Here is a 19,427-nt window from a genome sequence, read left to right as displayed (position 1 = left end):
ACACCATGGTTTGGCAGCCAAAATAAAATCCAGCAATATGTGGCATCTTTTCTGCATCAGGATTTTGCCAGTTTAACTGTTTCAGGTGGAAAATTAAGCTTGGCAAAACTGACAGAGTTACACTGGTAACGTTCTCAAGAATTCACCAGCCCTTTTACTATCCTAATAACATTCTTAACATACAGAATTGCTAAAATAAGACATATGACAACTTGAGATAATTTTAAAATAAGCATCATAATCTAAACCACAAAGTATTTTCAGTATATTTTAACTTCATTTCCTGCCAGAACTTCTAACAGGTACCTGAAAGTGTTTAACTCAACCTGCACAACAGCGAGTCAACATTCGCATACTCTTACAAAGTCTTTAACAAAAGTCAATGAGAAAATGCTTTTTCCTGTCGTACATTGTGATACCTGAACCAAAGAAATCAGCTCAGAAAATATAACCACATAATATCCTTGCCATTTAGTCCGAGACAAGCTCACAGAAGTGTGAAGGAGCACATTCCTTCAACAAGGTCTAAAATCTGAAGCTGAAATAGTCACTGCAGAACGAAGTACACACACTGCTCATGTGTTAGCTAGAAGGAAAGCATCACAGACGACGAGAAAGAAAACATGATCAGCAAAGGAGACCAGAAATACAAGACACAGGGAGGAAGAAAAAACTCTACAACAATTACACACCATGATCAACACAGTTACCTGTTGCAGTGAATGCGAGTTTAACTCTCTTCTATCGTGGCTGAAAATACTCATAAAGTGATCTTGTTTATTCCTATCACATCTATCTGCTATTTTTCACCAGTATTTTGTGACATTACAGAAGAAAGACCTCAAGCTATAAACTTCCCCTTAAAACTACAATGCCAAAGAGTATTTTCAAAAATCCAAATGCCAGAGAACAACGTTTTCATTAAAATCTGGCAATGCCCCAGGGTACTTGATTCAGAAACCTATGTAAAGTCATTCAGTCTACACTAAAATTCTCCATCACTGATTCTCCTCAGAAGTTTGGTGCTTTCTTCATAGTGAAATGGTAAATATATCAATGTGCTCTGTTTATCCCTAAACCTATTTGGAAATGTGCTTCTTATCTGACTTGCTTTTCAGGGTAGTGTATACCCTGGGACAGAAGAGTTTTGCTTCTCCTAAACTGTTATGGACCCAACTCTGCTAGCAGAAAAGATGCTGGTATCCTAGATCCTAGGGATGCAATGCCTTGAGGAAATTTATATCAAACAATTATTGCATAATCTCAGGGTGTAATAAAACCTTCTACACCATACATAGGCATCAAGTTACTGTTATTTTACGTCAGAAGAAGAAGCATCTCCATTAACAGCAGCTGCAGGTGCCAGTATGCACCCGCAGGATCCCCTTGCTGTGCATGTGGAGAAAATTGAAGATTTCTGAGGGCATAGCATGAAAACCAGGGCGAGGTTTCACGTTGTCATAGTAGTGGTGAGTTATAAAAATCCCTGAGGGGTTCATGGGGAAAGCCCAAAAGCCAAAAAGGTGGACCTCTTCACAGAGCTCCAGGGCAGCAGTTACCAGGATCAGCCCAGTGCTAATCCGCTTGGCCCGCACCCCTTGGCCGAGCCAGTAGCGTGAGACATTGATGAGATACTGCGGATGAAAGTAATAAACAGCTTGCTGAGATTCAAAATCATCTAGGACATATTTGACCCGGATTGAAACGTCCGTGTTTCGAGTATTGTAGAAAGCTGGCAGCAGCACAGAAGCGTTCTCGTAGACCTGTAGCACGTTGTAGAAGGGTTTCCTCCATTTTTCCAACTTATGAAATCTAAAGGGAAAATGATGCGAGAGATGGTGAGACCAGCACAGACTCAGTCAGGACTCAGCAGACAAGAAAACTGCAATGGGCTTTTACTGAAACATTTCTGATTAAGAGGTAATTCTGATAAAGAGTTAATGACGTTTCAGTTTTAACGAGGAGAATATATTTAGATTTCTAGCTAAAACATCAGTATCAAATATACGGCAAAAATGCAGAGGACAAAAAGATACATATTCTCCTCTCTTTTGGCAATACATTTATTAAACAGCAGACAAACTTTCGAGACATCTCTGATCATGTCTCACTTCTCATTTTACTACAAGAAGGACGTAAATTTTCAGGGTGTGGACAGCTGTATAGTGCACTATGCAGTGCAGAACTGTATAAGAAAGTGGCAAACACCAAAGCAGAGTAAAAGTCTAAAATGTCTAACTGTAAAGACAACTGAAATCCAAAATGCACACAAATTATTTTATGTGGCTTGAGAAAAGATGCACGTTCCCCTGGAGATAAAGGAAGGCACTAATTAGCCGCATGATCTCAGACCTGTCAGCAAGGTGGCATTAAGGAATTAACAAATCTAAAATTAAAATCACCCAGCCAATCCTAGCTATGAAGCTTAACTGGGTTTTTTAAAAAGCATAGGACAATGTGCGTTACATTAAGCGTTTAGGGTGGGATCCAGTTGCTTCCACCCTGAATGTTTCTGAGATATTTGCCTGGGACTTGTAAGCATGGCACAAACCATCTAGGGGAAGGACAGCTCTGCTGTTTCAATTTTAGTTCATCAGCTTCCCACTTTCTGTCACCAATGTGCAGGTCGAAGCGTATAACAGATTTCTACCAGTTGTTACTGATTCCACATACCAATTCAGAATGAAATATATGATTCCTCATGTCAGTTGAAAGTAATATTGGGGGGAAGAAAACTCTGTAACAGGTAGAGTTAAGTGAAAGCTAGATTTGGAAAAACAATAGAAATGGAAATGGAAATAAAAAAATAAAAAAAAAAAAAAAAAACAAACCAGAAATACCTCTCGGTAATTATACTGGGATTGACAGTCACAACATCCGTCTTCACTCCAACATCCGTTAAGTATTTCTCAGATATAGGAGGCAAATTGCATCTACAAAGGAAAGAAATTAGTAAGAAGGTTAAAAAATTCCTTGCACCTTTTCGGGACTAGAAAGTAGAGTTGATTTAAACATTTCTTCCAAGCAACAAATCTAGAAACAGACTGAGAATTTAATAGTGTATCAAAACATGTTGATGTCCAAACTGTGCATTAAAGTAACAAGTTATAAGGGGCTAATATGAAGATCTCTCAGCTTCCCTGAGACTTTTTGCAGATGTAGCTAATGCTCACTCATTTTGCTTCCTTAATAGTACGTCAGCTATTTACTTTGACAGTTATGATGAGAAATGGGTGAAGCCTCAAGGATAATCAGCCTATAAAATCAAAAACTTAAATAATTAAGAGATAAACTATAACATTGCCTTTAACACGCTTTGTTTCATACCCAAGAGAATTTAGAGAAAATGCTCCACATGAGACAAATCAGTCCAGCCCTAATTAACCAAAAACTTCCCTTCCTTTTCCCTTTATAAGTATCTCCCAGTGCAGTGTAAAAGCAGCAATTCCGACTCTACAGATTCACCAGAGGATGTAAAAGCTAATAGGAGCAAACTTGTGAAGACTTGCAAACCTTGACTTTGCCCAACCTCCTTGACCTAGATTCATTATCTCACAAAATTTAGAGCATCCCTCAAGAGATGCTGAAGTTATTGTAACACACACGCATACGCACACCCTATCTCACAAGCTCACTTTCATAGGAAATCCAGGTAAAAAAACCCTTCAGTGTGTGTTTTATCAGAGGCAACATAAGTGGCGTTGCAACTGGTTTTACACTCAGAATAAGCCAGTTAGATACTTGCTGGCACTTTGAAAACTTTTGATCTACAAGCCTCAATAAAAGCCATCGCTGTTAAGATCTCCACATTTCAAAAATACTGCTGTGCCTAATTCCCAAACGTTTCTGTATTTCCAAATACTGATCAAAGCTGAACAGGAGAAAACTGTGAAGGTATTTCAGTGTTTTCACAATACTACCATTCAGCTGTCAGCATCATTTCTCAGTCACAGGGAGAGGCTGAGTGGGGAGGAGAAGAAAGTACAATAATCCTCCAAAGTCCTTCTCAGACTCAGGAGTTCACATCTATCTTCCAGAGCATCCCTCTCTATCAGGTCAGAAATTTTTTTTTAGCCACCTCATCCTTCTCCTCCTTCTTATAGGCAATGTTATTTCCAGCACTCTTCTTTCTAGGTCATGCAACGTCCTTCTTACATCCTCTAGCATCCTCACTTCCACCTAGGACTGGGAACTGTGCTCATTAGATTGTATTTGGAATAGGTTTTCACATACTTAACTTCAATGTTTTTGAACAGTAAACTCTGCCCCATCCCTGGCAGTGTTCAAGGCCAGGTTGGATGGGGATTAGAGCTACCTGCTCTAGTGGAAGGTGTCCCTGCCCATGAAAGGGGGTTGGAACTGTATGAGCTTTAAGGTCCCTTCCAACACAAAACGCTATAGAATTCTGTGATTAAGAAAGATTGAATTTGCTGACAGTGATAATTCCTCATAAAAATGATACAATCTTCATAAACTGTACTTTTGTCCTACGACCAAAAAATTCATCCCTGTGAAGAGAGCAGTTCCAGCTCTAAATGCATCCAATGTTTCATCACAGCTACCTACTCTGGCCAGTAGATGGAGATAGACAATAACAACCTGTAAATGCAGTTCACGTGCATGTAGTTTATCTATTCTACTGTACTGTAATTAATTGCTATCAGAATTTATTTTCATAGAAAAATATTGTTTGCATCCTGCTGGCCACAATCTTCCTGATTACAAAAGATTTTCCCGAGTGTCCTGAAGTTATCACTGAATGTTAGCAGTGCTCCATGGGCTGTTTCTTGAAATATTTCGAATAATTATTTCATTGGAGACCAAGATTCCTGACAGTTTGGTGGACTGGTTTTAGACTGGAAGGTAGATGTGTACAGACTTGGCCTTAAACACAAGCTTTGCTTTAAAATTTCTGTCAGCAGACTGTAAGCTCTTAAACACCAGCATGTCTTTGTGTGTAATGCTGGTTCCATGTGTTTTGGAGATAGGGAACCAGGGATTTCTTTTGCACAAGTCCTAGTGTATTTATTAATATTTCAGTTCCGCTTAAGCCTTTATTTAGTTAGTTACTGATACCAGCAGCATCCCAATTTCTAAGTTCTGTAGTGATTTGATCAGCTCTTTTTTTATCTGTTTTTGGTACAGTTTTAGGGAGAGCGTCAGTGGTAAAACGGGACCTCCACTGAATGTTCTTATATATAAATTATGATATTTGCTGCTCTTATGTCCACGTCCACTCATCAGCTTGTGATCTCCATGTGTAACATGTACCAATCCTTTCAACCATACTGATAGCTGTGATCCAATACCATAGGAGGGAGTCTACAATAATTATGTAATATACATGGGGTACAGTAGGCTTTTAAGAAGCAAATTATGTAAAGCCTGGACTGTTTCACAGATTAAAACTAAAACAATAGTTCCCTATAAAGCAGGCACAAAAGGAAGACGCAAGTGTCTGAAAACAACGAATAGTGAAGGCAAGACCTGTAAAATTTTATTTCTCATTTGATGCCAAATTAAATTAAGAACGCAATGAGTCAAAATTTGGCCTAATTTTTGCTGGTATGAAATCAGATAAATTCACTGATTCATGCACAGTTATTCTAAACTAACAGCAACATAGCCAAGATCAGAAAATAGGCGAATATTCTTCTCTTCTACAGAACAGGTCATGAATCTGTGATCTAGCTGTCATACGGCATGACCCAGGCAAAGAGCTTAACAGGATTTAGAGAGGGATTAGTCATGCATATGAATAATTAAAACATCTTTCCCATATATATTAAGGATGATAAAAGTGCTGCTGAACTCCGCTACCAGGGACACATGCTGTAGGACATCCCAATCTATGCAAAACCTGGATAACTCCATGTATCTTGGGGAGTACAATAAGAAGACACTCAACCTGCACACCCTGGAGACACCAGTACTGATTACTGTAACTCCCATTATCCAGCTCCACTCCAGTGGAGCTCTGCACCACCTCAGAAGCACGCCTCGGAGACATGTGAGATGTTCAGCATGGAGCTATTAACATCTGGCCAAGCTGCCTGTCACATAACAGAGGTTGGGCCTCTGGTTCAGAACTGCACCATAAAACCATCATGTCCACAGGATGTTGCTTACAGGCTAAAGTCCATGGAAGGATAAATCATAACCTGAGTACAGGGGATGTTCCAAAAGAGGACATCATGCTTCATCAAGAAACCAGTGATGAACCATATGGAGTCAGGGAGAAATACTTCCTCAAATTTTAAAATAAAAATTATAGAGTAGGTGGGGGTTTTTTTAAACATTACTTTTTGTGCAAAAAGCAGGCTTGATACAGCCAGTTTGGCAAATCCCATGTTTCCATGTGAGAGAGAATAGCTTTTCAATCCTTTATTTGTCATTGAAACAGGCAAAAATGAAATTGGTGCTGTGGTGATTACCGAAACACAAAGTCTGCACTGTCAATCTCCCGGCCACATCCGCTGTTCTTCAGAATTCCTCCATTCCCAACCACTGCACATTTCTTAAACTGGGAGCGGTGGTACGGCATATCCTGCAAGATCACAGCAAGGAATTAGATAAATATCCCAGAACATGGAGGTAATGAGTCTCTTTTTTACTTCCTTTTTTTTTCTTTTTTTTTTTGGTGCAGCTGCATATTGCTGCAGGTGCATTCATCATAGGAAGTTGACACTGGTTCTGTCCCACAATATTCCCATGATGTACATAAATGAATGGGACTGTTTTCTCTGCAATTAGATACAGTATTGGCAACTAACTCAGAGGGGAAAAAAACAATAACTTGATTTTGTCGAGACTTAATAATGGAAGCAGTAATTTTAGAAACTTGCTTTCCCTTTTGATTTCCACATGAAGGCATGAACCATAAAATTAGTGTACCCCAGGCACTGCCTTCTGAGCTGCCTGCAAACTGCTCACTCCTCAGGCTCTGATGTCCTGCTTTCGAGATGTCTGCTCACTCCAGAGCACCTAGTAAAGCCCAAGAACTCTAAGTCAGACAGCACGCTACACCTATTTATCAGAACCTAGACCAGATTTTAGTGCTTGCTACCACTAAGTGTTTTAATAGTATCCATTATTATTAATTAGCATTTGTATTACCAGCAGTGCTTACAGCCTTTGGCCAGGCATCTATTTGGACTTGTGCAGGACACATCTTTCTGTACTCTTTGGGCAAAATTCTGTCTTCATATGCAGACATGCAGCTGCTGCTGAAGCCAGAGAAAGTGAAAATCACATCTCTGAGAAGTGGGCCGTTAGGGTGAGAGGGCTGTGACGCAGAACCTAGCAGTGCTACACCTTATGAATATGTAGAGATGTGCTTATGCAAGCATGAAAGCGCTTGTTTCAGTACATACATATTTTATCAATAATTTCATACCACAGACTACAGAGAGATGCAATAGTGGCATGACATTTCTGGGTGAATATTCCCAGGGTCTTTCCACAGCATTCGTAAGCAATGAGGCAAAAGGGCATGTAATTACACCTGTCTCAGAAAACCAGCAGCTGCCTTACAGAGAGGAAATACAGAGTTGTTTGTGCTTTATCCAGTAATTTCTTAACGCAAAATGCCCTTGCAGTCCTGAGAAAGAGGTCAGAAGCCTGGTCTCTGCACTAAGCACAAGGCTCTTGTCTTTACAGTCTTGCTCTCGTGCTTTCAGCCCTTCATCTCCTACATTTACCTTGCTGCAGCCCTGCTCCTAGGCAGAGCAGGGCTTTAGCCACAAAGATGCTGCCCAGGGAATCCCAAAGGTAGTTTGGCACATGATAGCACCTTCAAAGCATCCTGAAGGCATATCTGGTTAAATACAACAGCAGCTATAAGGCAGTCCGAGCAAAAGTATAGGCATTTATGTAGTCTTTCATGCATTCATCTGTGCAGTCAGGCAGGGTTTTGTGGATAATACTTCTAGACTTAGATATATCCATTCTTTGCATGGCTCCAGATGCTAAAGTGCTTTCCTGGATACAGGCCCTTTCCCTGCTCTGCTCCAGTTCCCCATGTGCACATTTAGATAACAGCAATACCCAACCTATTCATAGTGCTCAAAAAGCAAATGGATTAGAAGTGGTTAGACCCTGAAGGACAACTTTAATAGCACAAATCAAAGGACTTAACTTGAATATTTTTCAGACTTTCTGGAAAGGATAAATTTCAGTTATCCCCTCCAAATATGCCACTTTATATTCATGAGGTGTGCCCCATTATAAATCAGCAGTCATATAAACCCATTTCTGAACATCAGTTGCTATGTGCAATAGGAATAGCCCCCTGGTTATAACTTTGAATGGCCCTAAGGTCAAGGTTTATTTGATGAAAAGGTTTTGAATAATCATTATGATGAATATATTTAAAAATTGTGCAGCCTGTTCACAGATAATCTGCAAACAGAAACAAGTATAAAAATAGTTAATCTTTGTGAATATGAATTATAAAATAATCATGCTCCCAAAAAAGCAGATCTACCCAAAATGTTGGATTTATTGTACATGAATATTGCCCTTTAGAAAGTTCTGATCAATAAGTGCTTTTTTTATTCAGTTTTCTGAAGTTATTTCATTAGCCACTTTGCTACTAGCTCAGTTATATTCTGCAGAAAAATATCTATATATTGTATACTAGAGCAGATGAAAAATAGACAATAGGATAACCAGCTAAAATATCATATAAAAAAATAAACATTTTCAAAGTAAAAACAATAAAGTTTGTAGAAATGTCAAACAGCCAACTGCTAAATGCTTGGCTATAGTATCTAATGCAGCAAGTAGAGTGAAGCTGATTCTTCAAATGGGCAGAAGCATGAGGCACCTTTGGAAACATTTTGAAGATCTCCTGGTTGATATGGAAGATTCCACTAGTATCCACTTCATACTTCAGTTTAGTTCCCAATGGGGTATTTTTCTGGGTGGTGAACAGAAAGGCAGGGGCATTGCAACACCTCGACAAAGTAGACCTGTAAAATGAAAGAGAGAAATAAGATCAAGGAGCTGATAGCACACTTTAGGATTTGCAATTACTATTCCTCCTAACAAGGCATTTTTTCAGCAAAAAGAAACTTTTTAGCTGTAGGAGGGGTGAAATGGTAGTCTTCCGGATTTTCCTTTAGAAAATTCAGATTCCGTGAAATTTCCCCTGATTATATAACTTATGGAGAAAAAAAATAAGAAAAGAAGAAAAGAGATCTCTGTACCTGCTTCTTCGAGACTGCAGGAAATACATGCGCAAATTCTGTCCTGCTCCAGACCCTGAAACTGAGCTTCTGCCCTCAAAATCCTAGAGAAACCATCCTAATGAATTAGTCCCTGTCTGCTTTAGAGGTCTTTGACCTTTTGTAAATTGTTTACCCACCACTGGGCAGGAAATGTAGGGGTTAAAGTATTCATATGGGGATGTGGAAAGCTTGGCAAGGCAGGGACTTAAACACAGCAATACCTAAAGACACTACCCCACTTACCAGACAACTGTGGAGCACAGCACAATTCAATTACAAAAATACTTTCAAAGGTCTTAGTTTTGCCTTTGACCTTGTATGTGTGTATCAGGAAGGCAATGTGGCCCCAACAGATGGGTGCCAAGCAGACTGGTCATGGCTCTGACTCCAAAATCTCAGACAAATGGCCAAAATTTTCTTTGTCCCTCGGACAAAGTGGCAGGTATTCCAATGCAAACAGGAACAGTTTTGAAACACCAAAAGTGGGATTCACAGCATGAGAGAAAAAAGGTCAGTTTTGATCTACTTAACATAAATCCATATGAAATTTAAATAGGAAAATAAGCTTTCTAAATAGGGGTTCACTTTTTAGCTCTCATCTTTCCCTGGATACTTTTCTCCTTTCACTGGTGGAAATGAAAGCCCTCACTTCAGCTCACTCCTGCTACAGAGTTGGTTTGTTTCTCAGTCAATACATCTTATACCTTTAATGAAAAATACATGCCATGGCAAATGCATAAACATGAAAACAAAGCCAAATGGCTCTCAAATAACCTAAATTAAATACCTTGCCTCCGGGCTATGTGGCCTCATTATGAGTTGGAAGAATAAGGCAGCAGTTCTTTACGGGCTTTATTACAAGCACCAGAAAGCAAATACAGAATTATGCAAATATTTCAGTAATGCCAAATTACTATTACATACTTGACTCATGCAGAAGGACACAATATGATGACCAGATCAAGGCAGCAACTGAGATTGAGTAAGTCAAGGAATAATTTCTAATTACAAGCAGGTAGTGGGATTCAACTGTGATATTTCACGTATGAAAAACCTCTTCATCACTTCTGCATTAAGGAATTGAAAAGATGTTGTTCTTTAATCTAATGTCCAACTGGTCTTCCTTAAGGTAAATGTCTGATACCTGATGGAGAAATACTGTAAAGGAAATTGTTTTCCTTAGTCTCCAGATACAAAAGGTAGTGTGATTTTTGTGCTTTCTCTATCCCTGCTGGTTAAATAGCTGCCATTTAACTTTTGCTAGATTCCCCCATCTCACCCAATGGTCCAGAATCGGCAAAGTTCAAAAGGCCACAGCTCAGTGTTATTAGACCACCACTTTTTAGCCCCCTATTAGTCTACCTCCAAACTCAGAGCTTTTGGTCTGCTTTTAAGGGACTACATTTTACACACTCACACAGTGAAGTCTCTGTCTCATGAAACAAACTTTGAACTTTTTTTTCCATGACTACCTTGATTATTGTTCCTGGAACCAGCTAATAACGGTTAGGTTACACCTAGGTGCTAGTAGGAGTTTGTTAAGCAGTGATACATCAGTCAGGCAAGAATAGCCAGCGACAGTCTTTCATCTCTTCTTTCTCTCAATGTACCGCATAGGATGAAGAGAAGTTCTTTGCTTAATGTGCTCGTGCTGGTGGCCTGAAACAGAATGATGGTCCTCCTTAGACAGTCCTTTTTTATTGCTCCTACCTCTGCGCTGGCCTCCATACTTCAGTGTGTTTTTCACAGTCTGTGTACAATCACTAGTTCTCTTATACCAAGCAGTCTTCAAGACAGTACGTTCTAATCCTGAATGGCTCCTGTCTTCAAAATGGGCTCTGATAATTGCCCATCAAGTAATTTCCGGAAAAAAAAAGTATACTAAAAAACCCCAAAAAATGTGTGGAGCTCACACTGGAAAAAGTACTATGAGCCTTGGACTAACAATTAGTTATTTTTAAAGATGTTAATGACTAACTAACACATGCACTTCCACATTCTCTCATTAACTCATGACAGCTACTTCCTGCAATCATGCAAGAAAATTCAGGAGAAAATTGTGGGGCCTTGTTCTAAAGAACAGCACTGGATCCTGCCATTGACTTACAGACTTAAAGAGTCTACATTCCACTTACTCTGAAATAATGTGTTTTCTCTAGATCTGCTCAAATTTGGCCCTTGAATATATCATTATTCAATATTCAAATATTGGTTTGGTTTCACTCTACTATTGACTTCACAACTCCAGTTTCAAAAGTTGTATTTTGAAAGCACCATGGAGGATCTTCAGCAAAGAGGAAGTCACATGAAGGAAGACAGAGTGCTGCAGAAATTGACTGCAGAGGTCTCCGAAGACCAGTTAAAATATCCAGACAGTCAGGGAGTAACAGCTTTTAATAGGAAAAAAAAAAGGGAAGTCATAAACAAGGCCTGACACTACCTAAAATCCCATTTGAGTATTTTGAGGGACAAACTTGACATGTTGCCAATGATATTACCAATTTTACACCACCAGAGAGTTAGGTTGATGCATTAGGTGCAGCCATTAAGGCTTGGCTCCTTCCTCACTTCTGCCTGAATCATACCTAGAAGTCTTTCCCACATCAAATTCCCTGCCTCTCTGGGGAAGACTGTTCCACATGCCAGAAGAGCTCCCTTTCACTCTTGCTGTTGACTTTTTGAAGCAGGAAAAGCTAGATATTTATTCAAAAGAATGGTACTCCAACAGTAATAGTGATTAAACGCTTACTTTTGCTGTCCATATGAAGGTTTGATCTCTGTACAGGAAGCTAAACACAAACTAAGGTAAATCTTACTCAGCCTTATTAATGTGGACCATTCTTACTTGAATAAATTAGCTTCTGTGACATTCATTTCCCATTTGCACATCTGTAGGTTCTTCCATCTGTCAAACAATTCAGTCTGTTTCACCCTAAAATATAAAAAGAAAGAAAATTAAATTTCAGTTCATTACAAAGCCTTCATTTCCTAAAACAGCTGCAGCCAGGGGACCATGCTTTTGATAGCGCAAACCAATCAGTCTAGTGAATGCAAAATCTATTATTTTTATTTCCTCTTCTGCTCAGCTATAGCATCTCTAAGCCATGAAAACACAAGTACAGATGGACCTCTTAAGATATTTGGGACTGGTTTCTATTCCCTGATTGGCACTCTCCATTCTTTCAGGATAAAAAAAAAGCATTATCAAGCAAGAAGCATCTACTACAGTATGTGTGACCACAGTCTGCTGGGAAGCTAATGAGCATCTGGCAACTACAGCAGTTTTGGAAGGAAAGTTGCACCTAGCAGACGGGTCCAGCAGAGGGGGCATTGGAAAAGAGGACACTTCAGATAATTTGGCCAACCACCATTATATTTTGGTGAGGTTATCTTAATCCGTGAGATGCTACAGAACAGCACAGTTGCTAAATCCATTTTATAAACTGCAAGAGCACACGTGTAGGGATAAGCATCTGTGACTGTAAGAGGATCTTTCCCTCCCTCTCTGTTAGCAAATATACTTTTAATTATACCCAAAAAATGACACTCCTATTTCTACTAGGCTGATACAAGGTAACATATGTTTGGTGACATCATCAGTTCCAAACACTTCAGCCTTAGGGTTCATACATGTATTTGGACAACAGGGATAATGAAGGCCTTGGAACTATCTAGTTAGGGACCAATTTCATAACCTGGCTAGGAAATTCTGAAGTCTGAAATCACTTTAAGACTGACAGGTCGTAACGAGTTGTCTTCAGGGAGGGCTTTGGATGTTCGAATAAAGCAAAGACCTTTAAGATAATTATATATTTAAAGTGAGTAGCACTTAGGAATTCCCAGCAATTAGGTCATACTGTACTTTCTGTAGCTCACCAAAGCACATTAACTTGGATATCTTCCATTACTGTGAGGGCTAACTTAGGAAATGTAGCACATTAGAAGCAAGCACATAAGAAGAGCCCAGCACAGTAAAAAAGCTTAGTGTCAAATGGCATCTACCATAAAAGTAAGGCTAACTCTATCTAGCTGAGCAAGGGTTTACTACCTTCTATGTGACACTGGATAAAATGAAGAAGAAAAATGAGTAATTCTCTGTACTATCTGATAGGTATGCAGAAAAACAATTAAAAACTCCACATCTTCAGCAGAACACTGGCAGAAGTGTGACATTCTCACCCTTTCTATTTATGTTTAAGCACTGCAAGTCAGCAAGCAGTGCGAAGTTGTTGGTTGTGTATCCTCTTCATCCAGTATCAAATACAGAAGACAAGGACACAACCTACATTTTTCTGTGCAAAAAGTCAGTGAGGGAAACATGCTTTAAACCATACAGACCTGGAGCAACAAATTGATTTTCTGTAGCCTTGATTGCTTAACGCTTATTAAGCACTTGCATAGCTGCATTTTCCACTGAGATTCTCAGTGCGCTTTACAGACCTTAACGAACCTTATAGATTGTCAGTAAGATTACTAAACCAGTGGTTTTAGATACGGTAAGGAATTAGATATAATCTGAGCACCTAAACTCAGTGCAGTGCTGGAAATACAAAAGGGCAACACAAAAAACACTTTGCTATGCTCTGCCCAATGAGTTTCACTGGCAGCCTCACTTTTCGGCCCTATTCCATCACTATGGTTTCATGGATGCACCTCATTCACCTCATTAGTCTCCTGATGAAAGGACCACAAAAGACAAATTCCAGGTATTTTGTTGTTTCTCTTAATTACATTTTCATACTTTCTACTGAGTCCTATTAACTTGTGAAACTCATTGCTGGTTGAGGAGGTCAAAAGTACAAATGGGCTCAGAAAAGATCTAAACAAATTAATATAGAAGTCTATTGTCTGTTCTAATTGCTGTAGTCTAGTCACGATCTACCACCCAGCAAGTCCCCATGACGCTATTTGTTATCAGGTACAACTAACCTTTTTGTTTCATTTCTTAGCCTTTGCTACTGGCCATTGTCAATGATAGAGCCTTTAGCTGTGAGTCATTCTGGCTGTTCTTACTCTTGCTGTGAGTCACTCTGATTGTTCTTATTCTTTAATTACCTGGTATTAAATATTACACTGTATTTTATTCCAAAGAAGGATAATGGGCCTGACTAAAATACCTCAATCTATGTGAAAAGCTTCCTTTTTTCTTAAATGGACCTCAGGTCAAATTTTAATGTCACTACTTGCACATATAAGATAACCTCAGGAATCTCTGATGCAGTACCTATTGATGGGATCTCTTGAGCCTTGTATGTTTTGACAATGTCATTTTAAGTTATAATTTTCATCCTGCCTGAAAAGTAACCTTTGCATTTGGGTCACAACAATCCCATGCAGCACTCTGGCCTTGGGGAAGAGTGGCTGGAAAGCTGCTTAGTGGAAAAGGACCTGGGAGTGCTGACTGACAAAGCTGAACATGAGCAGCTTGTGCCCAGGCAGCCAAGAAGGCCACCAGCATCCTGGCCTGTATCAGCACCAGTGTGGCAGCAGGGCCAGGGCAATGATTGTCCCCCTGCACTGGGCACTGGTGAGGCTGCACCTCGAATCCTGTGTTCAGTTCTGAGCCCCTCCCTACAAGAAAGACACTGAGGTGCTGGAGCAGGGCCAGAGGAGGACTACAGAGCTGGTGCAGTGCCTGGAGCACAAGTGTGATGAGGAACAGCTGAGAGACCTGGGGGGTTTGGTGTGGAGAAGAGAAGGCTCAGTGGGGACCTTATCGCTCTCTACAAATGCCTGACAGGAGGATGGAGCCAGGTGGGGGTCAGTCTCTTCTTCCAAGTAACAAGTAACAGGACAAGAGGAAACGGCCTCAAGCTGCACCAGGGAAGGTTTAGACTGGGTATTAGGAAAATTTCTTCACAGAGAGGGTAATTAGGCATTGGAACAGGCTGCCAGGGCAGTGGTACAATCACTGTCCCTGGTAGCGTTCACAAACCGTGTAGATTAGACCCTTAGTGACAGAGTTTAGTAGTGGCCTTGGCAGTGCTGGGGTAATGGTTGGACTTTATGATCTTAAAGGTCTTTTCCAACCTAGTTGATTCTATAATTCTGTGATTCTTTCCAGCAAGCATGCATTCATACTTACATAGACAAAACTTTCACCTCAATGATGTCCTGCCGTAATTCCAGGCATTTGGTAGAGTTGTATTCCAAAGGACCTTCATAAAACTCAAAATACCTGAAGAAGAAGAAAGATTATAAATAAGGCTTAGACTAGAATACTTCCTTACACATCAACAGCAATTTGCTTAAAGCTGTCATCTATGATTTGATACTATGCTATCTAGCCCAAGGATCAAATACCTTTCCAGCAGCCAGCATGTGACAGCTGCCACTGAAAGTCAGGAGGAAAGCACTGGTCACTTAAGGAACACTGTTCCCATCCTTTGGTGTCTGAATATGCTGAGAGTTTAAAAAAGAGTACCTTAAAGTTTGATCTTAGGTGGAAAGCAAACTGCTGGAGGTTGCACCTTGTCTGTGGAGACTTGCATAGCTCTATGCAATTGAGACTTTAATTGGTCTTTACTCTTTTGGTATACGTGCAGGGGTTAGGATGCTGCGATTTTCTTCTCAAAAAAACTCAGTTGGCTTTGAGAATGAAAGGATTTGAATGCTCAGCACAAATGACAGTGCTATTCTTAATTAAAATATAGACATAAATATATGGGGTTTTGGTTAAATTTCTCTACCTTAGCCACCAAACTAGACTGAAGAAGAAACAAAACACAGTGCTAGCTGCTCATGTTTAGGGGCCACAGAAAGCCCAGGCTATGCAGTGAATTGAAAGAGATTGTATTGAAATGACAAAAAAATACGTAGGGTTTAAACCAAGCTCTGTATCAGTTTCACCATTTATTATTAGAAGTCTGTATTAAAACCTAATACCTAAGAACTGTGCATACCCACACAGCAGTTATGAGCATAATGAAGAAGTACGAGTAAACAATCTGGAGGAGGAGGTAGTATGATAAAGGTTAGAGCAAGTTATTTTGATGGATCCTTTAAATTCTCAGAATTCATGAGGTTGTAACTCCAAACTATGTTTTGAATTTTCAGTATGAAAGAAAAATAGGAGATTCCTGGAAGAGCTTTATTTAAACTGTCACTGGATATGTAATATTTCGGGTTTGTGTTATTTTAAAATAATAGCATATTTGACCCGAATGTCTGTTCAGTTCTGAATATATAATCCTTAAGCAGGAAAGCCTTGTTAGATTCCTTAGTAGTTCATGTTTGTAGTTAATATCAAAATTTTGGGGGATCCAAAGTTGATCTGTTCTGGAGAAATGCTAAGCACTTACACCCCTCAGGGGAACTGTAGGAAGGGAGAGTGTCATAAAACTTCTCCAGGTATCTGCAACAAGGCCTCCAAAGGCCAGAAGCATCTAAAAGCAAACAGCTTCTGAATTTTGCCTTCTAAGTACATCCAGACACCAACATGATAAAGCACGGATAAAGCCCATAAAAGGGAGAAAGGGACTATAGTATGTGACTGAAAAAAGCCCAAAAGACTCCCAAAGCAATCTGCTACCAACTGGGAAGGTTTCTATCTTGTCAGAGGCTGCTTTAGGAGGTGTCTCCCTCACTTCTCCCTGAGGTTTTCACCACCTCAGCTTTTCAAAATCCCAACCATTTCTGTCATCCAGTGAGGGGCACAAACCTTGAGACTGAAAGGAGGACACCTCTGTCTAGAATCTGGCAGGAGGAGAACATCATAAATTCCTTATAAAGAGGTAGTCTGATTACTGTCTGAAAAAAACAAACAAAACTATAGCTCAGCAATCTTTAAAATGTGACTATTTGGAAATGTGTTGGCATATTTTTCAAGGCAATGAAGCTGTGGCTGCCCCATCCCTGGCAGTGTTCAAGGCCAGGTTGGACAGGGCTTGGAGCAACCAGCTCTAGTGAAAGGTGTCTCTGCCCATCACAGGGGCTTGTAACTACATGTGCTTTAAGGTTCCCCCAAACCCATTCCATGATTCTATGAAATTACACTACTTATAGCACTCCATAATCAGTCACAAATCTGTGAGAAGATTTCTGGAGCCTCTGGAAGGGAGAGACAGGTCACTTAACATGAGCCTTCATCTGGACTCTCACCAAAAGGCTTGGGCTCTCCTTCCAACTCAGTCATTCACCTGGTCCTTCAGCCTTCACTGAAGAGTAGCTGAAATCTATTGCACTGGCACATCTCCTGTGTGCATGGCTCGTTGAGCTGCAGCTGAGCAACTTGTATACTTTGAGAGCTGCTCCAACTGAGATCAGATTAAGAACTCACCTGGCTGCACCAGGCCACAGCCTTGTGGGGATGTACTCCCGATAAAATTAATAAACTAAACTGAAATTTCTCTCTCAGGAATCAACACTCCAGGACTTCTTACTGGTCACAGAATTTTACAGGGCTGAAGGAGTCCAGACAAAATTTTTTGTCCTTCTGCAGTACTCAGTTTTCCTACTGTATTCTGGTGTATCCATGCTTTATTTCTTTCAGTCAGACAAGTCTGGGACCCTGAATGTACATGTTCTACATGTTAGCTAGTGGCACATATACATCCCCATGCAACACTCAGCATGCTACACATCACTCCTACCTCTTTGGGCATAAGCAATGTCTATCAGCCTTGGCCTTGCCCTTCCACCTAACACTGGATTTCAGAACCTTGTTTGTGTCTAAGGACAGGTAAGATTGGCAGAAATCTAGATTAATGTGTATTTTTATCTTTCCTGCACACTTCTGGCTCTGCTGCTAAGTTAGAGAACTGCAGCTCAGATACTAGACAGCACATGCTGTCATGTGGGAATGCTGCAGCAGGGGAAAGCAGGCTTCAGCCTGTGGCACTGGAGACAAAGATGTCATTTTATGGAACAGAGATGAATTTCCTGAGTCTCAGCCATTCCCTTTGATCACTGACTGTTTACCCAAGCCACAAACTGAAAATAGAAATGAAAAAAGATGTGCTACCAAAGAGGCAGAAGGGTAAGGATGAAAGTATAAGGTAAAAATAAATCACTTCTGGATCTGAAAGGCAGTCCATGAGGCAACATTATACTTGTAGGACAGTTATTGCATTACCCTACAGCTTCAAAAAGCACAGAACTGTCCTACAAGTCTCTAACACAGCAGCTCCAGCTTTTCTAGCAGTCACCGGGAGCACCAAATTCACCATTTGGCATGTTACAGAAGTGCAGAGGAAGGCTCTGTGAAACAGGCCGGATGACACACTGTCGATGGGACATGTGCCTCCTGCGGCAAAGACAGCGTCACTTCTGCACTGAGCAGGGAGAAGATGCTACTGGCCACGGGGTAAGCTCAATTGAAACTAACTCGGTATGCCTTAGCCACTGAATAATCATCATCTGGGCTGTCATTCATAAGCCCCAAAACCACATCTGAAGCAGACAGCCAGGCACTAAGCCTCCTTAGTGTTAACGCTACTGATGCTGCAGCACCTAGGTTGCAAGCATTAATGATGTTACATCAGCATTAAGGAATTTGCAAGACAGTATCTGGTCAATAGACTATTAGAAAAAGGTTCTTCTCTTTCTCCCAGGAGAGTTGTTCATGCTATTTATTTGTTTCCCAGCAATCCCCCTCCTGCTACAGACGCAGAGGCAAATTAACAAAGGCAGGTCCCTGGAGCACTGGCCAACCTTTTCCAGCAGAAGTGCTTCACATTGTACTTCCCCAGAACACAGCTTTTGCACAACACCAGGCTCTAGCACAAGGAACATGGGTTCCCTCAGCCCCCGCGGATGTCCTTTAAACACAGCTCCTCTGCTCGGCAGGGTCTGGTCCTGCTGGGAGTGTTTGGAGACCAGCCCCACACGATCTTCCAGAGGAAGCATCAGTCTCACCCACTCCCCAGGCTCTGAGTGCTGCTTCTGCTTATTAACTCCCACTCTAAACCATGTAGTTCCCTGTGAACGAAGATACATTTGCCTGTCAGAAAGCTTAATTAGCACAAATGGGAACTGTCCTCCTCATCATCTTCCTCAGTGTGATATCCAGCTAAGATACAAGGGTGTAGTGCAGTTTATTTTGATTTATACTCTTGATTAGTGACAAGTGACAAACCTGACTACACTACTCCTTGCGCTACAGAAAAGGGCTGTGTTTCAGCTTTATACGAATGACGGTCATGTTTTATATCCATAAAACAGAGTTAATATGTCTCCAACAGAATATCCTGTTGCTGC

The 19,427-nt window shown here is 40.5% G+C and overlaps 1 protein-coding gene across 1 annotated transcript in view; it reads right to left on the bottom strand.

Moving 5' to 3' along the window:
* Window positions 1–1,343: 1,343 nt before the first annotated feature.
* Window positions 1,344–19,427, bottom strand: part of ST8SIA5 (ST8 alpha-N-acetyl-neuraminide alpha-2,8-sialyltransferase 5) — a 40,491-nt gene continuing 22,407 nt past the window's right edge. Inside the window, exons 2-7 of the mRNA XM_010010666.1 lie at window positions 15,316–15,408; window positions 12,076–12,162; window positions 8,828–8,972; window positions 6,435–6,547; window positions 2,841–2,933; window positions 1,344–1,812 (exon numbers count right to left, since the gene is read on the bottom strand). Coding sequence (XP_010008968.1) covers window positions 1,344–1,812; window positions 2,841–2,933; window positions 6,435–6,547; window positions 8,828–8,972; window positions 12,076–12,162; window positions 15,316–15,408 — 1,000 coding nt within the window. The remainder of the gene's footprint in view (window positions 1,813–2,840; window positions 2,934–6,434; window positions 6,548–8,827; window positions 8,973–12,075; window positions 12,163–15,315; window positions 15,409–19,427) is intronic.

The sequence above is a fragment of the Nestor notabilis genome, unplaced genomic scaffold (assembly GCF_000696875.1).
Source record: "Nestor notabilis isolate BGI_N333 unplaced genomic scaffold, ASM69687v1 scaffold5780, whole genome shotgun sequence".
Taxonomy (NCBI): domain Eukaryota; kingdom Metazoa; phylum Chordata; class Aves; order Psittaciformes; family Psittacidae; genus Nestor; species Nestor notabilis.
This window is presented reverse-complemented; position numbering and strand designations above follow the sequence as displayed.